This window comes from Sceloporus occidentalis, unplaced genomic scaffold (genome assembly GCF_023333645.1).
Source record: "Sceloporus occidentalis isolate IW3139 unplaced genomic scaffold, rSceOcc1.0.p SCAF_15, whole genome shotgun sequence".
Lineage (NCBI taxonomy): Eukaryota > Metazoa > Chordata > Lepidosauria > Squamata > Phrynosomatidae > Sceloporus > Sceloporus occidentalis.
This window is the reverse complement of record NW_028316995.1, coordinates 492,501-511,436: the sequence shown is the minus strand read 5'-3', so window position 1 is coordinate 511,436 and position 18,936 is coordinate 492,501. Positions and strand designations below refer to the sequence as shown.

General features: G+C 40.8%; 1 protein-coding gene across 1 annotated transcript in view; it reads left to right on the top strand.

Moving 5' to 3' along the window:
• LOC149303111 (tyrosine-protein phosphatase non-receptor type 14-like) overlaps nt 1–18,936 on the top strand; it is a 32,842-nt gene that overhangs the window by 11,101 nt on the left and 2,805 nt on the right. Inside the window, exons 3-15 of the mRNA XM_089481328.1 lie at nt 2,833–2,930; nt 3,608–3,672; nt 5,289–5,359; nt 5,881–5,968; nt 6,335–6,423; nt 7,612–7,699; nt 9,027–9,109; nt 9,609–9,666; nt 10,088–10,151; nt 10,366–11,855; nt 12,718–12,861; nt 15,649–15,867; nt 18,579–18,707. Coding sequence (XP_089337454.1) covers nt 2,833–2,930; nt 3,608–3,672; nt 5,289–5,359; nt 5,881–5,968; nt 6,335–6,423; nt 7,612–7,699; nt 9,027–9,109; nt 9,609–9,666; nt 10,088–10,151; nt 10,366–11,855; nt 12,718–12,861; nt 15,649–15,867; nt 18,579–18,707 — 2,686 coding nt within the window. The remainder of the gene's footprint in view (nt 1–2,832; nt 2,931–3,607; nt 3,673–5,288; nt 5,360–5,880; nt 5,969–6,334; nt 6,424–7,611; nt 7,700–9,026; nt 9,110–9,608; nt 9,667–10,087; nt 10,152–10,365; nt 11,856–12,717; nt 12,862–15,648; nt 15,868–18,578; nt 18,708–18,936) is intronic.

The following is an 18,936-nucleotide window of genomic DNA, read 5'->3' as shown; positions in this document are numbered from 1 at the left end:
CCCTAGGAGGACGGGGTGAGTGACAGCAGGGGTGGGGTCATATTCATGATAGGTGAGTTTACGGTAGCAACAGAGGGAGAGAAAACTAAATAAGGCTATATATACAGCTGTTGCCTGAGGGTGTTGCGCAGTTTAATAAAATTTATAAGAAGCTGTGAAGACCTGTTAGGGAGAAATTCCCGCCCTCCCTCCCTGATACTTTTGTTTTTATTACCGTTGATGTTTGGTGGCGTGCTTCTTGGGAATTATTGGACAGTTGGTTGTTCAAGTTGGTCGTATATTGCGGGGTACCCATCTCAGGTATGGGTCCGCGTTGGTGTACGGTGTGGGGTCTTTCCTGCGGGCAGGGTCCCAAGGGGAAGCTGTTTGGTAGTACTGACAAAGCCCACCTGCTGGTGCAGTTTACGGCTGGTGGGAGGAGCGCAGTACATGGTAACAAAATGAATGGTGTTCCTCAAGTGGGACTGTTTATTGTTGATTAAGCAAATGCGGGGCTCAATGATATTGGGAAGAAATAGCCCCGTGGTGTACTTGTTTGTAAACTTGTGAATGTATTCATACATTGTTACTTTGTTTGATATTCAATAAAGGTGTGTCACAGTTTGTTGCTGAAAATAAAATAAACGCTGTGGCCTTTACACATTCCAAAAGAAAGTTGTGATGGTCTTTTGTTCTATGAATTAAGAGATGTGTGCGTGAGTATGGGAGTGAGTCTGGTCGTACCAATAAACAGTGCCTTGATCATGATGTCTCTATTTATTAGTTCATAGGAATGTATACCATTATTTGCATGCCTTAAATTCCACTGAAACCCATGCAAAATAGATTTCAAACATAATTGAGGTATTAGTGTTCGTCCATGTGGATGGCAAATTGGTCCTAAAAGGCTAAACTTGCACCTCGTATTGGGTGGTAATCTTGACCCCTCTGATTTTTTGGAAGCCTTGAAATTTATTTCAAATGTGGCTTTGACAATCCAGAGGAGAAGGCAGCTTCGTTTACAACAAAAATGAAAGATTTGATCTCTGCCTGTAAGCGTGGATCTGTGCATGGACCTGTCAACTTATTCCAGCTGCTGGTTTTTTATACACTGTATGACCAAAAGTATGTGGACATCTGACCACCACACCTATATGAGCTTGTTGGACATCCCATTCCGAAACTATGGACATTAATATGGTGTTGGCCCTCTTGGTGGCTGTAACAGTCTCTTCTGGGAAGGATTTCCCCTAGTGTTTTTTGTGGGAATTTGTGCCCACTCATTCAAAAGAGCATCTTTGACGTCAGGCGCTGATGTGGGGCTAGAAGGTCTGGCCTACGATCATCATTCCTATTCATCCCAAAGGTGTTTGATGGGGTTGAGGTCAGGGCTCTGTTTGGCTACTCGAGTTCTTCCGCATCATACTCATCCAACCATGTCTTTATGGAGCTTGTTTTGTGCTCTGGTGCACAGCCATGGTGGAATAGAAAAGTTTTTCCCCCAAACTGGGGCTGCAAATTTGAAAGCGTACCGTAGTCCAAAATGTCTTTGTCTTCTGTAGCATTAACATTTCCCTTTACTGGAACTAAGGGGCCAAACCCTGAAAAACTGGCCCAGACCATTATCCCTCCTCCACCAAACCTTACAGTAGGCACTATTCATTCCAGTGGGTAGAGTTTTATCCATATCCATCCATCAGACTTCTAGGCAAGAAGGAGCAGCTGAGTAACAGAGATTAGAAAGGCTAAAACAGACCAACAAATGACCAGGACGGTTACTTCACTTTGTACGTATCTTTTCAGAAGCCATTTTCTGCAATAGAGTGGTTTTGAGCTGTAAAAAGGAATGTTGTAGATTGGCTTGTTTGGTTGCATTGATACCGGCATTCCTGGTAGCTCCCACGAATATGTTCTAATCTACAGTGGATTCCTCACATGCTTCCAGCGGTAGTAGTGTTGTCTCCCACAGGTACAGCAGGCATCTTAACTATGACTAATTAATTTGCTATTAATCTTGTAAATTGCCTAAACAGCTATCTGCACACATCCATTAAAAAAGGAGAAAAAAACCTTATTGAGCATTAAATCGAGTGTTGTATAGTGTAATGTAGGAAAGCATTGGATAAAACTTGATTTTATCCCATTTTGCACCAGTTAGCTAACTTTATCTGTAGACCTTGAGGCCGCCATTGTTGTCAGTCATGTGTTATTTTGGTTGACTTTTCCTGCTCAAACACCACACTGAGCTGATGCTTTATGGCAATGCTAATGAAGTCCTGCTTTATCCTGTTAAATCTGTCCCTAGATAGACTTTCATTAGACAGCGTGTCGGGGTCTGAGTTATTAAGACCACGCTGAGCTGTAGAAGCAGATCGGGTGAGTATGGGGCACCACCGGTGCCAGATGGCCAGTCCAGCCAACAGAGGCTTACTGCTTGTATGGTTTAACCGCAGGGTTAAAATTAAAAGCTTAATATCTCATAATTTCATGAATCTATTTAAAGGGATAGAGTTTGATTACATATAAGCAAAAAAAAAAAGAAAGATGTGTTTCAAGTAGGAATTGATATGACGCTCTGCTCTGTGTTATGCGGAGGGTTAATAAAGTAGGTAAATGTATCTTCTCAGTGAAGCAAATAATCTCCTCTCCAGCTGCTACACAGAGTAGAAGTTCTTACCAAGCTGTATAGTGTGATATACAAGTACTGACACCTAGCTTCGCTATGCGATTACAGCTTCACAAGCCGTATTAATTGAGATCTATGAACCGGAACACTTCCGTTGACCTATATAATGCATCATGTGTTTTGCTGGGATTAAAACTTTAACCCCTCGTGACATTTTTGTTTTTCAGGTACCAGTATTATCTTCAGTTGAAGAAGGATGTGCTGGAGGAACGTTTCCAATGTACTGTTGAACAGTATATCTTCCTAGCTGCGCTAGCTATTCTGGGTAATGCCCTAACCTGCAAGATCTCCAAGGGTAGAGGGGCAACTTTCAGGCATTATGGCAAGGCTGGCCGATTTACCCTGTTATACAGAGGTCCAAGGCATATGTGAGAAATACTCACGCGGTCAACACACACACACACACACATCTTTAAATCCCCTGCCAGCCACCCCTATTTTTCTTACAACGCTTTGGGAGAAGTCCCTCTTTGTGCCAAAATACCCCCTACTCCAGGGGGAATTATATACTTGGAAAGGTATTACTCAATGGCCAGGGTCAGCAAATTGGACAATTGTATTTCTTTAACTGCATTAACAGAAAACTCTCCTTATTCATCAAAGAATGTGTGAAACATATTATATAAAAAATAACTTGTGCCGCCATCGGGTTATTGTGCTCGATATAGTCTTTAGTCTTGTTCTACGTTGAGCAGCTCGGCCGCCTGTGATTCTAAAGTATTTTATTTTGGAGATTAAATGTCTCTCGCTGGTTTGAAAATAAACTAGAGAACGTTCTGTGCAAATCCTTCAAGGTTTTTCACCATAGGCAACTTTAAAAAAAAAAAATTAAAATACTCGTACCAACCAACCACAGAGCTTGTTAAAGTATTTGAAAGATTTTAAATAATTAGAATGATTGATTATCATGTTTTGTATTTATTGTATTCTTTTGCTTTGTAGTGGATTCTAAACATGACAATAGAGCTGAAGCCCAAGATTCTTTCTTAGAGAAAGTTTTTCCCGTGGTAAGTAGTGAATTTTTTTGAAATATTCAGATATACTCCCACATCGAGTGCCCTTGAAGTGCTGTGATCCCGAAACATTGCCTCGAGTACCTATAATCAGGACAATCAACAACATATAGAGAGAACATCTCACGATTGCCGGATACGGATAACAATTGAAGCTTTACGTTGGATGGCAGGTCAACCGTCTGGCCCATATAATGTGTTGTGAAAACCTCTAAAGTCGCATAACAAACCGTATTCTAGTCCCACGATATTATGATTGATTTGTATAACGCCATCATATCTACAGAGCGCAACATTGGAGTCACTGGAAAAATAAATAATACTATAATAAGTATAATCAGTAAGAGGGGTCATCCATGCTAAAAAAGAAAATAAAATGAAAAAAAAAATTCTTACAGTAAGGATGGGGGATCATGTGACCTACTGATCCTTCCTTACAGTAATGTGGGGGGGATCATGTGACCTACTGACCTTTACCATTATGTGTACTTCATGTCATCTACACATACATCACTGTATTCAAATCTATCCTGTGAGTTGCTCCTAGCTCGCTGCAGGTATGTGTAGCTGTTTGTACATGTTCTCATAGCTAATATTATCACAGGCAAAGAAGACGTTCTAAGCCATAGCAGGCAGTATTCAAAATGTCTTCCTGCCTGCGCGCAGGGTTCCTCAGCGACGTTAAAGCTGATTTCCTTTGCGTGAATGAATGAGCTGTATTTTGATCGGTCCGGGTGGGTTACAGCAGCGTTTATCGTGTTACTGCCGATTAGTTGTACAGACACGTATCAGCCTTGCTTATCTGAGATAGCACATACCTGTTTGACAGAAATAAATGGCGTACGGAGAGCCCCAGGGAAGGGCTGGTAACGATACGCGGCACACAGTAAACACAGCTCGGGGGCTTGTTTTTCTTAAACCTTCAGCTTCTGTCACATAATGGATTTGTCATGTTAACAGTTTTCTGTAGGTTTCATTTCTCATTCTGTCAGCAACACTTGGCTACTCTTCGGAGATTTATTCGAAACCCGTTCAAGCCGAAGGCAACAAAATGCCCCCGAGGAAGCAGGCGCTATCTGCACCTTTTCTAAAATTCCTCCTTGAAGTATGATTGAAGATGGGGTTAAGTTGACATGGTGTCTAAGACGCACTGTGTAATTAGAAACAAGATAAGCCATGTTAGACTGCTTCACAGCTCCTAACAAAGCATAGTCCCTTCTCACAGGCATTGAGTGGAGGACACAGATATTATTTTGGTGTTTAATTGGCACGAATGTCACATCACTCCTCAAATGTGGTATCTCCTAAATGCAAACCTCCCAAGTGTCCCAGTTTTTGTGGGGGTAGTCCCAGTCGTAACACCTGAACTGTTAGAAAGCATGTCAATATGACCCTCGGAATCTCAGATGGCCAGAAGTTACCAAGCTCCCTGAAGACCTGGTCCAGCTGCTGGTGTAGTGGTGTATCGGTGAAAAAAACGGGACAAATTGATGTAACAATGTGGGTTATGATATCGCAGTTCAATATCAAGTTGCTCGAATCTGTGATGCTACCGGTGGAAACCAATTTGCGAAGAATAAGTGATAATTTTTTATCTTCTCTCTTACTAGGCATGGACCAAAGACAAGGACATCCAGGAGGAACTCTATAACAAGCTAGAAATGAAACATAAAGCTCTTAGGTGAGCGGGCAGGATTTGTAGGCTTTCTGTATACGTTGCGTTTGTAATTGTGTTTTGCTACCGGTTTCATCAAAGCAAATACCCCAAATCACAAGTTTAAGAATGCAGATGTTGCGGGGGTCGAAGTCCTGCCTTCTACAATAAGAAATGTCTTTAAGGGTGAAACCAATACCTAGACTCGTTGCTCAATAGTCGTCAGTCCTGATTGTGTCTCCTGCCCCAGTGCCGTTGTTAAAGAATAGATGTTTAGCATTTAAAAGAACCGTATGTTCCTTTACTGATCCTCTGTCAATAAAACGACAGTCCGCAATATCAACTGTACATGGAGAGAAATCCGTCCGTGTTTAGATCTCACAGGAACCCTGAATATTTGTATTTTCACCCAAAATCCAATAGGTCTAGCCTTAATTTGACTCTAGAGCCACCATCCTACTGTGACCCAACTCGATGCTTCTGCGTATGACATTGCCTTGTAGGGTTTACTGGAATCTTTTTTTTTTTTTTTTTCTCCCCTATTGTAGTGGGATTTCAGCAGAAGAGGCCGAAATGCTCTACATAAAAGAAGTTGAATATATGGATGGCTATAGTCAGGAATGTTTCCACGTAAAGGTATGAGTATAGTCTCATCCAAAATGTTCGCTAAGTACAACCCTACTGCACTCTTAACAACAACTCACCTGCGAGTAACCGTAAAACGGAGAACACTCTCGAGGCATTCTGGTACAGAATAAGTAGAGGAAAGTGGGGCAGGCTGAGCCAAGGAATTTAAGAGAAAGGGACCCAATGTGTCTCAATTTATGTTGGCCCTTTCACTAAAGATTCCTTCCGCTCTATACATTTTCCTTAGTTAGAGTGCGTAAAGGATAAAACAGGAGTTTCCGCACACTTCTTATATCCATAATTAATGTTTTAAAATAATTACATTCCGTGCCAACCTTTTCTCACTGTGTTTTATTCTTGATTCTCATTTTATAGGATAGTCATGGGAACAACGTGAACCTTTGTACATTTTTCTTGGGAATATTTGTAGAAGACAGCAGTGGACAGCCGACAGCCATCTACAGGTGAAGTTTCCTTTACACTAAATGCCTAAGACCTGTCTTGGTGCCCCCATATGATACCTGCTGGCTGGGGGGTACAGTATTAATGCCGGACAAAATGCAAATGATATTTCTGGGGATAAGAGAGGGGTGGGAGAAGGTTTTGGAGGAACGTGACTGTACCAACTATTAAATGGCAACTTTAGATAAAACTACAATACATAACTTAACTGTGCCTTGGTGTTGACCTTATTTGCATGCACCTACCCAGAATCCTTTGTGGTTGTGGCAGCACCATGAGATTTCTGAGGAAAAAAACAAACCTTCTGGTTTGTCTGGTGTCTGTAGATGAGTGGTTAATAATACTTCTACTACCCCCTTAATTTTAGTGGAAGGGTTTTCCATCACCTTCACCCACCATAACTTATGTAATGGTATTTCTTGCTATAATAATAGTAGTATTCAAGGTTGGGTTGATCAAAACATGATGTAGGAGTATTCCTAGAAGGGACTTAAACTAAGGCTGACACCATTGTAGGGTTTGGAATATCTTTCTCTAGATATGTGAGATGACACAAGTAGTGTGGGTTTCTAGCCAAACCAATCTCACACATAAGCAAAATAGATAGAATAATCGTAAAGCTTTACATATGAAGTGATCATTTTCTATATATTTTAAACAGTATTATTATTATCGTTAATAATAATTATTATTATTTAATTAATTTTTAACAATTACTCAAAACATTCTGATCTCTAATAAAGGAGGGACATCAGTTGAGGAAAGAGGTGCACATGGATTTCAGCCCCCCTAAGGCATTCTGCCCCTAATAAAGCCCCTGTGATTTATTTTTTTTTGCCTGGCGCTAAAATCGGCCATGTGTTAACATAAACCTCGACCCGTTTTTAGTTCTGTTTGTAATGAAAGTGTAGGTTACGTTACAGGTGCCGTTTAATTGTTCATTCTGCGCAGTCGCCAAGTGCGTCATAGCGGGCAACATTACCAACACCTGCATGTTTACAGATTCATTTAGTTTAGTCTACGATCAGGATAATTTATGGTATCTTTTGACGTTGGTCCGATGGGGTATTTAACAATGATTTAGAGATTTGCCAAATCGGGGTGAAAACGCTTGCAGAGATATCCCTGGCTTGCTTGCGGAATGTTAGAATGTGATTCTTGGCAGACCTAACGTAGGATGTTATCTGCAGGTGGAATGACATCGGGAATATCACACACAACAAGTCTACGATTGTACTGGAGCTGAACAGGAAAGAAGAAACTGTCCCCTTTCACACGGTAGGCCCATAATCTGCATTTTCCGTCTCCAGCGCGGCAAGCCCACCACTTTTCAACAATGTTTCATTAACTTACAATATTTTGGCTCAGAAATATATTTTTTTATGTCTAATTTGCGCAGCATTATCAAATAAAATACAGTTTTAGATGCATGAAATCCGTGCTTGAGATGGTTCTACACAAAGTGATGAATATGCTGCTCACAAGCGTCCAATAAAAGATGGAAGCTGGTGTCGGGAAGATAAGGACAAGATTAATGGTTTTAGAATTCTTGTTGGCTACAGAGATTTGCCATTAGCTCTAGGTTTGGGAAAAATATGGAAGTGACCTAAAATGAGAGGGATAAAAGGAAAAATGGTTACCAGGTGAGCCATTTAAAGATGGCCGCCCGTACGTTCAAGTACCAGTGTATGAATTATAGTTTATTAGTGACCAAAGCGCACTTTTGTATTAGGAAGGGTGCCGGTTGTGCGATGCCAGGAGATGCACGAGTATATCGGTCACTACCAGTATGTTGGCTACGGTGTCTTCATGTCAACGCCATGTGAACTCGCTGCTCTTACTCCACCACCTAGTGCTTTGGGTGTCTCGATTTTAAAGTGATTTGTTTTTCTTTGGAAGCGTCTGTTTGCCGCGTAGACATGTATCTGTTGTGCACACTTGCAAAATGTTGATTATTTATTACAGACACTTTGAGATTTTATTAATTTGCTAAGAGTTATTAAAAGTTACTCTTTTAATTGTAAGAAAACATGCAGGATGGAGGCTGTGGGGTTTTAAATATCCAAATATCATTTTTTGTAATCCAACCCATGTTTTTAGTGAACACGTTTGCCCTGCGGCGTCACCAGCAGCTGCCTTTTGACTGTAATGCTTGCCGGTACTGGGAGGAGGCATTCACGTGCCCAATGTGCACGGGCACTATTATTGTGCGCTTATCGCGAGCTTATAAAACCTTATGTCCGGCTAAATCGCTTCACTATCTTAGCAACACAAATGTAAACCATGGATGAAAACAGACCAGGAATTCTGTGTGTCCTTCCCCGAAAACTATTAGCTTGATTTTTTTTTCAGTTGAGATACGCACTGAAGGCTGGGATATCCAAAAATTGAGTTGGGCACCCCTGATTTAAAGTTTCTATAAAGTTATAAATTGTAACCAAGTCTTGTTAATTCAACATGTTTTGGGGGTATTTCATGTAATTTTGGTGAATAGGATACATGTTATTTCATTATTTAATCATACTATTTTCTTACCAGTATTTTTTTTAACTATAAATTTATAACTCTTTCTGTTTCCTTTACTTTTTTTTTTACATTTCTGCAGGATGACATAGAAAACAGTAAATATATGTCACGGTTGTTTGCTACAAGACTTAAGTTTTACAAAGACAACAAAATATACACGGAGTAAGTGGGATTCTCATTCATTTCATTATTTATGGTTTGTATTGATTGTATTTATCCCTTTAAAATGTGTATCTAAGGCAGCTTTTGGGGTTTTAATGAGTTAATATTTGAAGTAGCCCTGGAGCCGGCCGGCAATTAAGCGTTCCCTAAAAAATGAATAAGGATTATTTGTAGGTAAGCATTTGGCATTTAACTAGGACTAAGAATAACTAAATTTAGGTAGAAAAGTGTTACGTTTAGCAGAGTAGGTGGAGCAGCACCTTTAACAAGTTCTCTACCACCAATTTTACTCTCCCCGCAATGTGAAAAAAGTGTTCAAGAAACAATGCAAGGCTCTATAAATAGAAATGTGATTTTATAACCGATAGTAAGCCTGCGAGTTACGTCTTTATTAACAAGTGCGGGGTTCGTCGTTACTCTATTAAATAGCCTTAGTTTTTAGGTAATTGGGATTTTATCCTTTTCAGATACCTTAACAGTCTTCGCTTTTATTTAACAGACAAACAACCACTCCTCCGGTTGTAAGACGTCGGCCAACCTGGAAGAGGACCTCTATGGTATGTATAGAGGGATATGGGATATCCGTGCGCATGGTGAAAAAAAATAAGGTTCATGAATGGGAACATTGGCAGCTTTTAAACTATTTTCACTTAGCAAATGTTAGATCTGCGGCAAAAGTAGGATAATAAACCCCCCCCATCTCCACACCCCATCCTGCCACCTCCAAGTAAGTTAGCACAAGGGGTTAAGATATATATATATATATATATATATATATATATATATATATTTACTTCCTTTCAAAAGTTTGGGGTCACTTGGCTGTTTTCATGGAAAATAAGAACATTTCTGGCTGTAACATAATTGCAAAAGGGACTTCTAACGATCAATTAGCCTTTTAAACTTAAACTGGGATTTGGGAAAGTTACAGATGTGTTTTAAATGTAGGAATTAACACCATTTCTTTATTTTTTATAGTCAAGGCAGCAATCCATACATCCCCAAAGGCACATCCAGAATAATGAGATATACATCTCTGAAGGTAACGCGTAGATGGTTATTTTTCGGAAAATATACAATTTATATATGATATATTATTGTAGGATGCCTATTATGGTTTTGTTTTATAGTTTGGTAGGCCCTGTAAGAAACACTTTCTTCTTCAACAAAGAATACACGTGAAAGTACTTTAAAACGTATAATGTGCATTCTTTACCTGTCAGCACATTCTAGGTAATTCTGATTATGTTTTTCAGACATTTTTCATATGAATGAGGAGCCTGTTAGTTACAGACCGATTTCTCAGACAAGTTTAGATGGATACCCAGAAATGAATTTCATAAATGGGACGGTACCGAACGGGAGCGTGTCCAGCTCGCACAGCATCAATTCCCTCAACCACTTACAAAACCTCACGCAGGCTTCACCGAGGTCATCCAACCTTAGCATCACAGCGAGTGACATCATGGCTTTAGACTTCCGGGCCAAGTGCCGGCACAGCGCAACTATCGTGCCGTCCTATCGGCCCACGCCTGAATACGACACTGTGATGAGGCAGAAAAACAGGGGCATTCTCTCTCATGATAACCAAAGTCAGCCTTTAAGAAATCTCAATATGGGAAACGCGCATGCGTACAGGCATCGTGACAGTCTGGTATACGGTCAGGCTGAGGTTCCAGAAAGACTTCAGTATGTGGTACAGTATGGATCCCATGGTTCCTACAATAATAAACCCATAAATCCATCGGAACACATGACGCACATCGGTGTCACTCCATCTCACGAACATATTGAATCTATTTCACACACAGTCAGCACACCCGAGCTGGCTAATGTACTGCGGCACCCTACCCAATGCTTTAATTCCGCTCGTAAGCTGAGGAACCGGTCATCTCTGCCACCGCCTCAGTACCCGCAACCACGTCCAGCAAGCAGCACTCCAGACCTGGCGAGTCATAGACACAAGTACGTTAGCAGCAGCAGCCCCGACTTGGTGACCAGAAAAGTACAACAGTCGGTGAAAACATTTCAGGAAGACAGCGCACCTGTAGCTCGACAATCCTTTCAAGAGACCAGTGAACTTCTAATGAGGCCTACACATCGTCCGACTGTAAAGAAACGCCACAGTTTGGAAGTCGTTAACAACATGGTGTGTGGAATGGAAGCCATGGCTATTCATTCTTTGAATGCCCCGCTGCCCCGTAGAAATACATTGCGCGAGTTGGTGCACACAGAAGAAGCCACCCAGAAGGATCACGACGTTCATCATCTTCCGATGTACCATCACAAAAAGAACATTTCCGATGCTACGATGTTAATACATAGCAGTGATAGCGAGGAGGACGAGGAAGAAGCCCACGCATCTGTACCCCACGCTTGTTCGGCAAACAGAATTACTTACAGCTATCAGTTACAAGCTGCGTTGGCGCGGATGCCAAACAAACCCCCTCCAGAATATCCGGGTCCAAGGAAAAGCATTAGCAACGGAGCTTTGAGACATGATCCTTCGTGTATATCTGCAGCCATTGCAAGGACCAAGGCCATGAGCCCGAGGGTACAACAGGCAGTCCATATTTCTAGAAATGAGCAGGCAACCCTGAATGGGACTTCTCTCGGACCCTCCTTATCAGAACCAGATCTTACCAGTGTGAAAGAGAGAGTGAAGAAAGAACCAGTCAAGGAACGGCCCGTCTCCGAAATGTTTTCAATTGAGGACACCATTGTTGAAAAAGAAATAATGTTGAGAGTAAGTATGTAGGAAATGAAAAAAAATATATATACCGTACTTCTATATCTATCAGTAAAATTTTAGCATTATTGAGATGATTATATTCATCATTGGCAAATGCCCTTAATATAACAATAATAATCTCGCTGTATAAACTTCTTATAAAAGAATTGTTTCAATATGTGTGCTTCTTATCTTCTAAATATTTTTTTAGCCCTCAATGTATGGTGCCATGTTGCCTCCAAAAGTTCCAGCCTTCTACTCGTCACATTAAATCAGTTCACATTTCCACGCTTAGGTCCCGTTTCATGCCAGCGGCGGTTTGCAGACAAATGTGATCAACATTTTTCATGTATTTCAGTGCAATTGACTTTTTTTGAAGGAAATTTGTAAAGTCTCAGAGCCTTCAGAATCAGAGCCTTTGATGGCACCTTAACCAAAGGCATGGACGGGTCACTGTAGGGTTTAGTCCTGCACTTTGGGTACAATGCATTGGGGGCATGCTATCCTGCGCCTTAATACATGTCTGCACATGCGCGGGAGGCCTAGTGGCATTGCTCTTGGTAGTCAACAAGCAGCCATCCGCACCACTGGCTCATCTGGGAAATAAGCGAGCAGTGTTCCTACGTGAAAATCTGTTTGTTTAACAAACGAACAGGGGAACGACAGTCCCTTTTAACCAAAAATAGAGACTGTCTGTGAAAAGCTTGTTCAGATTCAACAGTGGAATGCTCTGTGTACAAGTCTGAGCTTTTTATTATTATTAACCGCCATCATCTGCATTCCTTGGCTTCGTTATTGTTGATCTTAAGATTGAAACCGTTCCAGTATTCGCTGGCATAACTAACTGAGATGAAAACATGTGCTTTCTTGCCAAAAGAATTTAGAGAGGAGTAAGGTGGCAAGTCTGGAGGCCCAGAAGAGACCCCTGATGTTGGCAGCTTTGAATGGACTCTCTGCTTCCAGATTTCCACTGCCGGAGGACAAGCAGGCTGAAACAACGAAGATGCCAATGGATGAGCGGGTAAGATTAGTGTGCTCTCGGCACGTTTTATATCGTTTTAGTTAACCGTTTGCGGTCTATTATCAAACAATCCACTCCTCTGCAGCTACAAAGGGTTAAGTGCCTACTGCGAGCCTCAGTAATGGTTTGGCAGTAAGTGCGTGGCAGGGAAAAATTTGTTAATTATTACACGATGCATTAACATCCACGATTATTACTCTGTTTTGCTGATGGATTTTTTTTGGGGGGGTTGTGTTTATTTTTTTTTATTTACAGCGGGTTACAGCAGCCGTGTTTTATTGCTGTGACGCCTATAATAGTATAATGGGAAAACAAGTGACATGCAGCACTCTCCAACCTATATACCCCCCAAGCTTTGGATGTTGGTAAAAGGAGAAACCAAAAGACCAAAATATAAGATGACCCTATTGGAGGGGGGGGGTCAAAACCGCTTATGCTGCTTTCACACTCTCTTGCAGTCTCACTCACTCCCTCTTGCAGTCTCACTCACTCTCTAACGCTCTCTGTCGATGTCTGTCTACCTTGGCCGCCGCTTTCCTGTCCCTATCTCCTTTTCCGCAGCTCCGCTTTGTCCGCTTCTCTCAGGTATCGGCTCCGCTATCCAGGTACTTCCACAAAAGGGAGGAACAGTGGTTTGCTCCGTGTCTCCGACCAGAATATTGCGAATGGATTCGCTGAGAAAAAGTTTCTCCGCAAGTATGTCTGCAATATTCCGGACTCTTGGAGCACACCACGGCGTCAGCCTCTCTGCCGTTCCTCCAGTCCTTTTTCGAGGTACCTAAATAAAGGAGCTGATATTTGGCAGAAGCGGACAAAGAAAGAAGACAGAAGAACAAGGGTCAGTCGGCAGAGACGGTAGGGAGACATATAGAGAGTGTGAGCGGGGAATGAGAGTAGGTGACTGACAAGCCCCTAGGCGGTGGTGTCACAGATCTAAGGTCAGAATAAAAGACAACCTCAATTATAATATGAGGTCATTTTTTTCAGATGATTAAAAAAATATCTTACAATTGAGCAAATACGGTACGGAGACTGAGATTTCTTGTTTATCAAGTTTTAACAAATTGTGTATTTCCGCTGCGGAATTAAGTGTGCTAATTAAGTGTGATTAGGGATGGGATTGTGGTGGGTAGGGTGTAGTGGGGCGAGCTCTACCTTGTCAGATGGGACTGCTGTTGTTTCATATTTATGGCTATAAATATCTTAATAAAGGAGCAACCTTTAGGTCAGTTTTGTTGAACTTTTGTTTCTGTGTAGATCTACGTACCATTCAGGAGCTTAAACTGGATGATAAGGCAATAATACAACATCCACCAATTGGCTGACCAAGCAGGATGGGGCTCTACATTAACCCTTGAATGCCACACCTCATTGGACAATAATGTTGTTAATAGCGCCAGCAGATTCCGTAACGAGATTAGTTAAGCAATAACATTAACACACGTTAAGGAATGCTGGCTTAGAACGAAAGACGCTTGTCGAGTAATATAAAGGACCAACACATGGACAAAGGTCTGGTCTGGACCTCCTTTTTTGTACACTAACCTCCTAGGTGTTACAGAATATCTCTAAAGCAATACACTAAACAACAAAAGGCTGAGGTTCTAGGGAGTAAGATAAAAACATTCAATGATGCTCAAAGCTGTGACGGGACAACTTTTATATTCTATGGCACCAAATGCTGCTGGATTACATAAGGAGACGAACAAGGAGCCGGTTCCTTACATGTTGAGAACATCGGGGATGCACAATTTAAACTAATTCTTAACCTGATGACCGCTTCGCAATACATGGAGGTTCGAGCTGGGTCTACAGAGAAAGCACCATCCAGACTGTGCTTAATAAAATCACCAGCCGCCACTTCATTGTTCCGAGGATACGTCGCCATGATTTCACAGACATTTTGTTTTTGAAATGCTTACACATGGACTCGCCATTAGTGCCTTAAATATATACCAAAATGTGTTTCTAGATGCACTTTTTATAGTTCTATTCATTATCCAAGAATCCTATTTTCATGTATATTGCTATATTTTACAATATGTCCGATGTATTCCATTTGTATATCACGGATGTCTAACTTTCAGTAAATACTTTTAATTCAAATACTTGTTCTGGTTCTGTTTTGGTTTTCGTGACTGCTTTGCAATATAAACGTTAGGTTTAAACTTTGGGGGCTTTCTATTTATTGACCCAGAAGCGGAAGTGAAATTTTCTTTACCTTTTTAGAATTCTCCATCGATACATAAATGGAGACCTGAATCTGGACCATTACTTTGTCATCAGCTGCTACTCGATAATCGGGTATTGCAGAAGCACGGTACGGAGTAAACCTAGTAATCGGGTCTCGTTTGGGGCGCTTAAGGAAAACGTATTGACATCTTTTTGTAAGTGTTCCAGATTAATGATGAAATCTAATTTCTTTAAACTTTCCCTTGGATTTCCAGTCTTATGCTGATAATGAGATCCTCCATTGTATGCTGGCAAATAAAATAACTTATTACTTGCAAATCCTTTGACTATGTATTTATTTGATGAAAGTTGTCGTCGGTTCGTGAAGATTCCATATCCTGATGTCCAATAAGATAAAGTGGAACTTTGCTCCATAGGTTACATTTACCATAGACCTCATTTTCTTGATCCTTGCTTGGCCGTGTAAGCTTGCGCTTTTTTTTTTTGGTAACCTACTTGTCGTGATATTACAGTACAGACCCAATTCTTTAACGTTTGTTTTAGAAGATAATTCTAAATGTATATTCATATCTGAATTTTTATATATATTTTCAGTACAGGGCATTGAGAAGAAAACTGGAGGAGGGAATGGTATTTACAGAATACGAGAATCTTCCTAAAAGGAAGCCAGATGGGGTTTTCACCACCGCGTTGCTGCCAGAAAACCAAGAGCGGAATCGGATCCGCGAAGTTATTCCTTACGAAGAGAACCGGGTAGAGCTTGTTCCAACCAAAGAAAATCTTACTGGTTACATCAACGCTTCCCATATAAAGGTAATATCGTGATTTTTTTCTTTTTCTTGCCTTAGGCGAAACGGAACATTTTAAACGCTATTAATGAACTAGTAATATAAGACTATAATTACCCATTGGATATACAATCCAGGTAACCGACCTATTAATTAAACCAGCTTTTAAATGGGAAATGCTTATATTGACCTTTACATATGCTGCTTGATCACGTATGTTTCATGGGTATCCTCATGGTTTCAGTCATAGACCTGTAGAGAAAAATTCAACATTTTGGACAAAATTTAGGCAGGTGAGAAAAAAATGCTGTAAATTAAGAACGCTTTCAAAAATAAAGACGCGTTAATAGTTTATTTTTATCATTTAAAAACAAAATTCAAATTGAGCAGATGAAAAAATAGATCACATCAATATTTGGTGTTTTTAACACCTGGCTAAAAGTTTTGGGCACCCCATAAGGTAGGCTTTTCGTGACAATTTGTCAACCCCTGCATTGGCTTGCTGGTCACGCTTTAACATATCAGGAAACTCAAACACCTAAATAAGACATTTTTATATATATATTTTAAAAAAGCTTTTTTTGTGCAAACTTCCCATGCTTATTCATTTCTGGATGAACTTGCTGGAATTTTGAAATTACCTCGTCTGACATGGAAGCATTATGAAGCTTTTTATTTATTTTTTTATTGGTTATAGCATTTCCTTGAATTCCTCTACGAAAATGAAACGCTTAATGCGATAATATACCTGATCTTATTTGTTTTATGAGTAAAAATGCCAGTAAAGTATGAAACGGCATGTTTATGAAGGTATCCTGTTAACAAACTATTTTATTACAAACGCTCCACTAGGTGGATTTTTTGGTAACTGCCACGGTAGCTCCTTTAGGTGAATGCCAACATGAACAAAGGGGCACGTATATATATCCTGTCCGTCTCATCCGTATAGAACAAGCGAGCACATGGGAGCTCCGGAATATTGGCATTTACTTCATTGACACCCCATTGCTTCTGTTAAAGGGGCAGTTATTGCCCCATCGAGCCACACCAATGCCACACTCCATGGTTCAGGCTTCACACCACTTCTAGCTTCTTGAAGCAGCCACACATTGGCGTGGAAATCAATGGGAGTGCTTTCCGCGTATGTGCACGGAGGGTTTCAGTACACCGCCTGGGACGGTCACGCAAGCTAAGGCTGAAGCTGGCAGGTGATGGGTAGGACATAGAGGATGTCTTCGGCTGGGAAAGAGGCAAATGTATGACAGGGAGGTGGCAGATGGCGAAAGAAAGTCATTTTACACCGGCACTCTATCATATACATTAAAGTGCAGGTGATGACCGCAGTGTCCCGCAGTAAAGATGGCCTCTGGTCGTTTATAAAAGAGAGATTTGGTATAACCAATCATAATTATATTCTGAAGGCCTGATAGTTGTTCTGGGTAAATATTCTAAAATCAGAGAGCAGAATTACTGTGAGTTTAAAGATACATTATTTAAATGATAAAACCTCTTACAGTGCATGGCGTTCAGGAGGGGTATAATGTTTGCCTTAAATGTACAAAATAAAATCAAACAATGCCGCACTTTGTCTTCAGTTTAAGAAGAACATGAGGAAAACCTGCATGGCCCGCGTGTTCTGGACCCCGTTGGAACATGCCCTTCACCACAACAGACATATCTCGGTCTTTGTTGCATAATGAAAATTAAAAATGTCAGTGCTTGCACAGATCTTTGCCGTGTTTCGAATCAACCCGTCCTGAGAAAATAATGAAAATCTAAATCTTTGAAAACCATTTTAAGATATTTGCATATTAAATGTAAAAAGTACATAAAATACGTATAAGATCCCCAGAGTACAATAATACCCCACATACATAGGCATTTTATGTTTTAGGGGGGGCAGACGTTCTGCTTACATTCTATACATTTTTTATTTATTTGCTTTGGGGTGCATTAAATATTTTTTTTATTTTCCCCTAGTGGGGGGGTCACCAGGATGTTTTGAGCATTTTTTTTTTTTAGTTTTTTACATTTTCTTTTTTCACTTTTATAATTATTTTTTAAGCTGTTCATCCAGGAATCCTTGTTAGGGTTCTTAGAGACCTCAGGGATCCCTCCTGTAATCAGACAAATCCCTGATGATGTCATGGTGTAATATGTTGTTATGCTATTTTTTTACATTTTCACTGTAAGCTCCCCTGTAGCTGACTGTACTGTGATCAGCCAGCAGGGGCCACCAGAGCTCCCATCAGGAACAATGGACGCCACTGGGTCTCTACTTCTCTCCTCACTATTGACCCCACCAAAAAGGAGTGTCTGATCATATGATGTACAGGCAACTGCGCTATTACACCAAAAACTGTCATCCCAAAGCCAGCACTACGGGCTTCTGAACAGGAAGAGTCTAGGCTATAATTAACCTGATCTGCCATGAAGCAATGAGGACATCTCCCCACTCACAAAAACCTAAGGACGTGAAAAAGCCCCTCCAGTTACCAAATCTAGCAGACAAAACCAAAATGGTGTCCTTTCCTAATGCAACTCATGTTTCACCTAATAATACACATTAGACTTTTGCATAGGAGTGATGGAATCTGTCGGCACAGTTTCATGTGGCATTGTGGATTCCACATCTTTACTGCGCTTACTGAAACAACACAACTCTTTATTCAAAGCTACATTAACATTAAGATTTTTGTGACTTTCTAATTCTTGCTATGTCTGTTTGTCACGCAGGTTACTGTAGGTAAAGAAGATCTGCATTATATCGCCACCCAGAGCCCTTTGCCTCACACGTTTCATGAGTTCTGGCAGATGGTGTGGGAGCAGGGAGTGAATGTGATAGCCATGATGTCCACAGAAGAGGTATGTTCCTGCATTGTTAACAAGGGAATGGATTAGTGTTTCAACGGAGGGAAGAATGAATTCAAGTGATATTTGTCAGGTGGAGGTAGGATTTGGTGAGCGACTGGATACGAGGTCAGGGTCAAGTATGATCCTAAGCCTGCAAAGCTGGTCTGTTGGGTAGAGTTGTCAGAAATTACAGATAATGAAGAGAGAGGAATAACCCAAAGCGCAGTCTTCGAAATGTTGA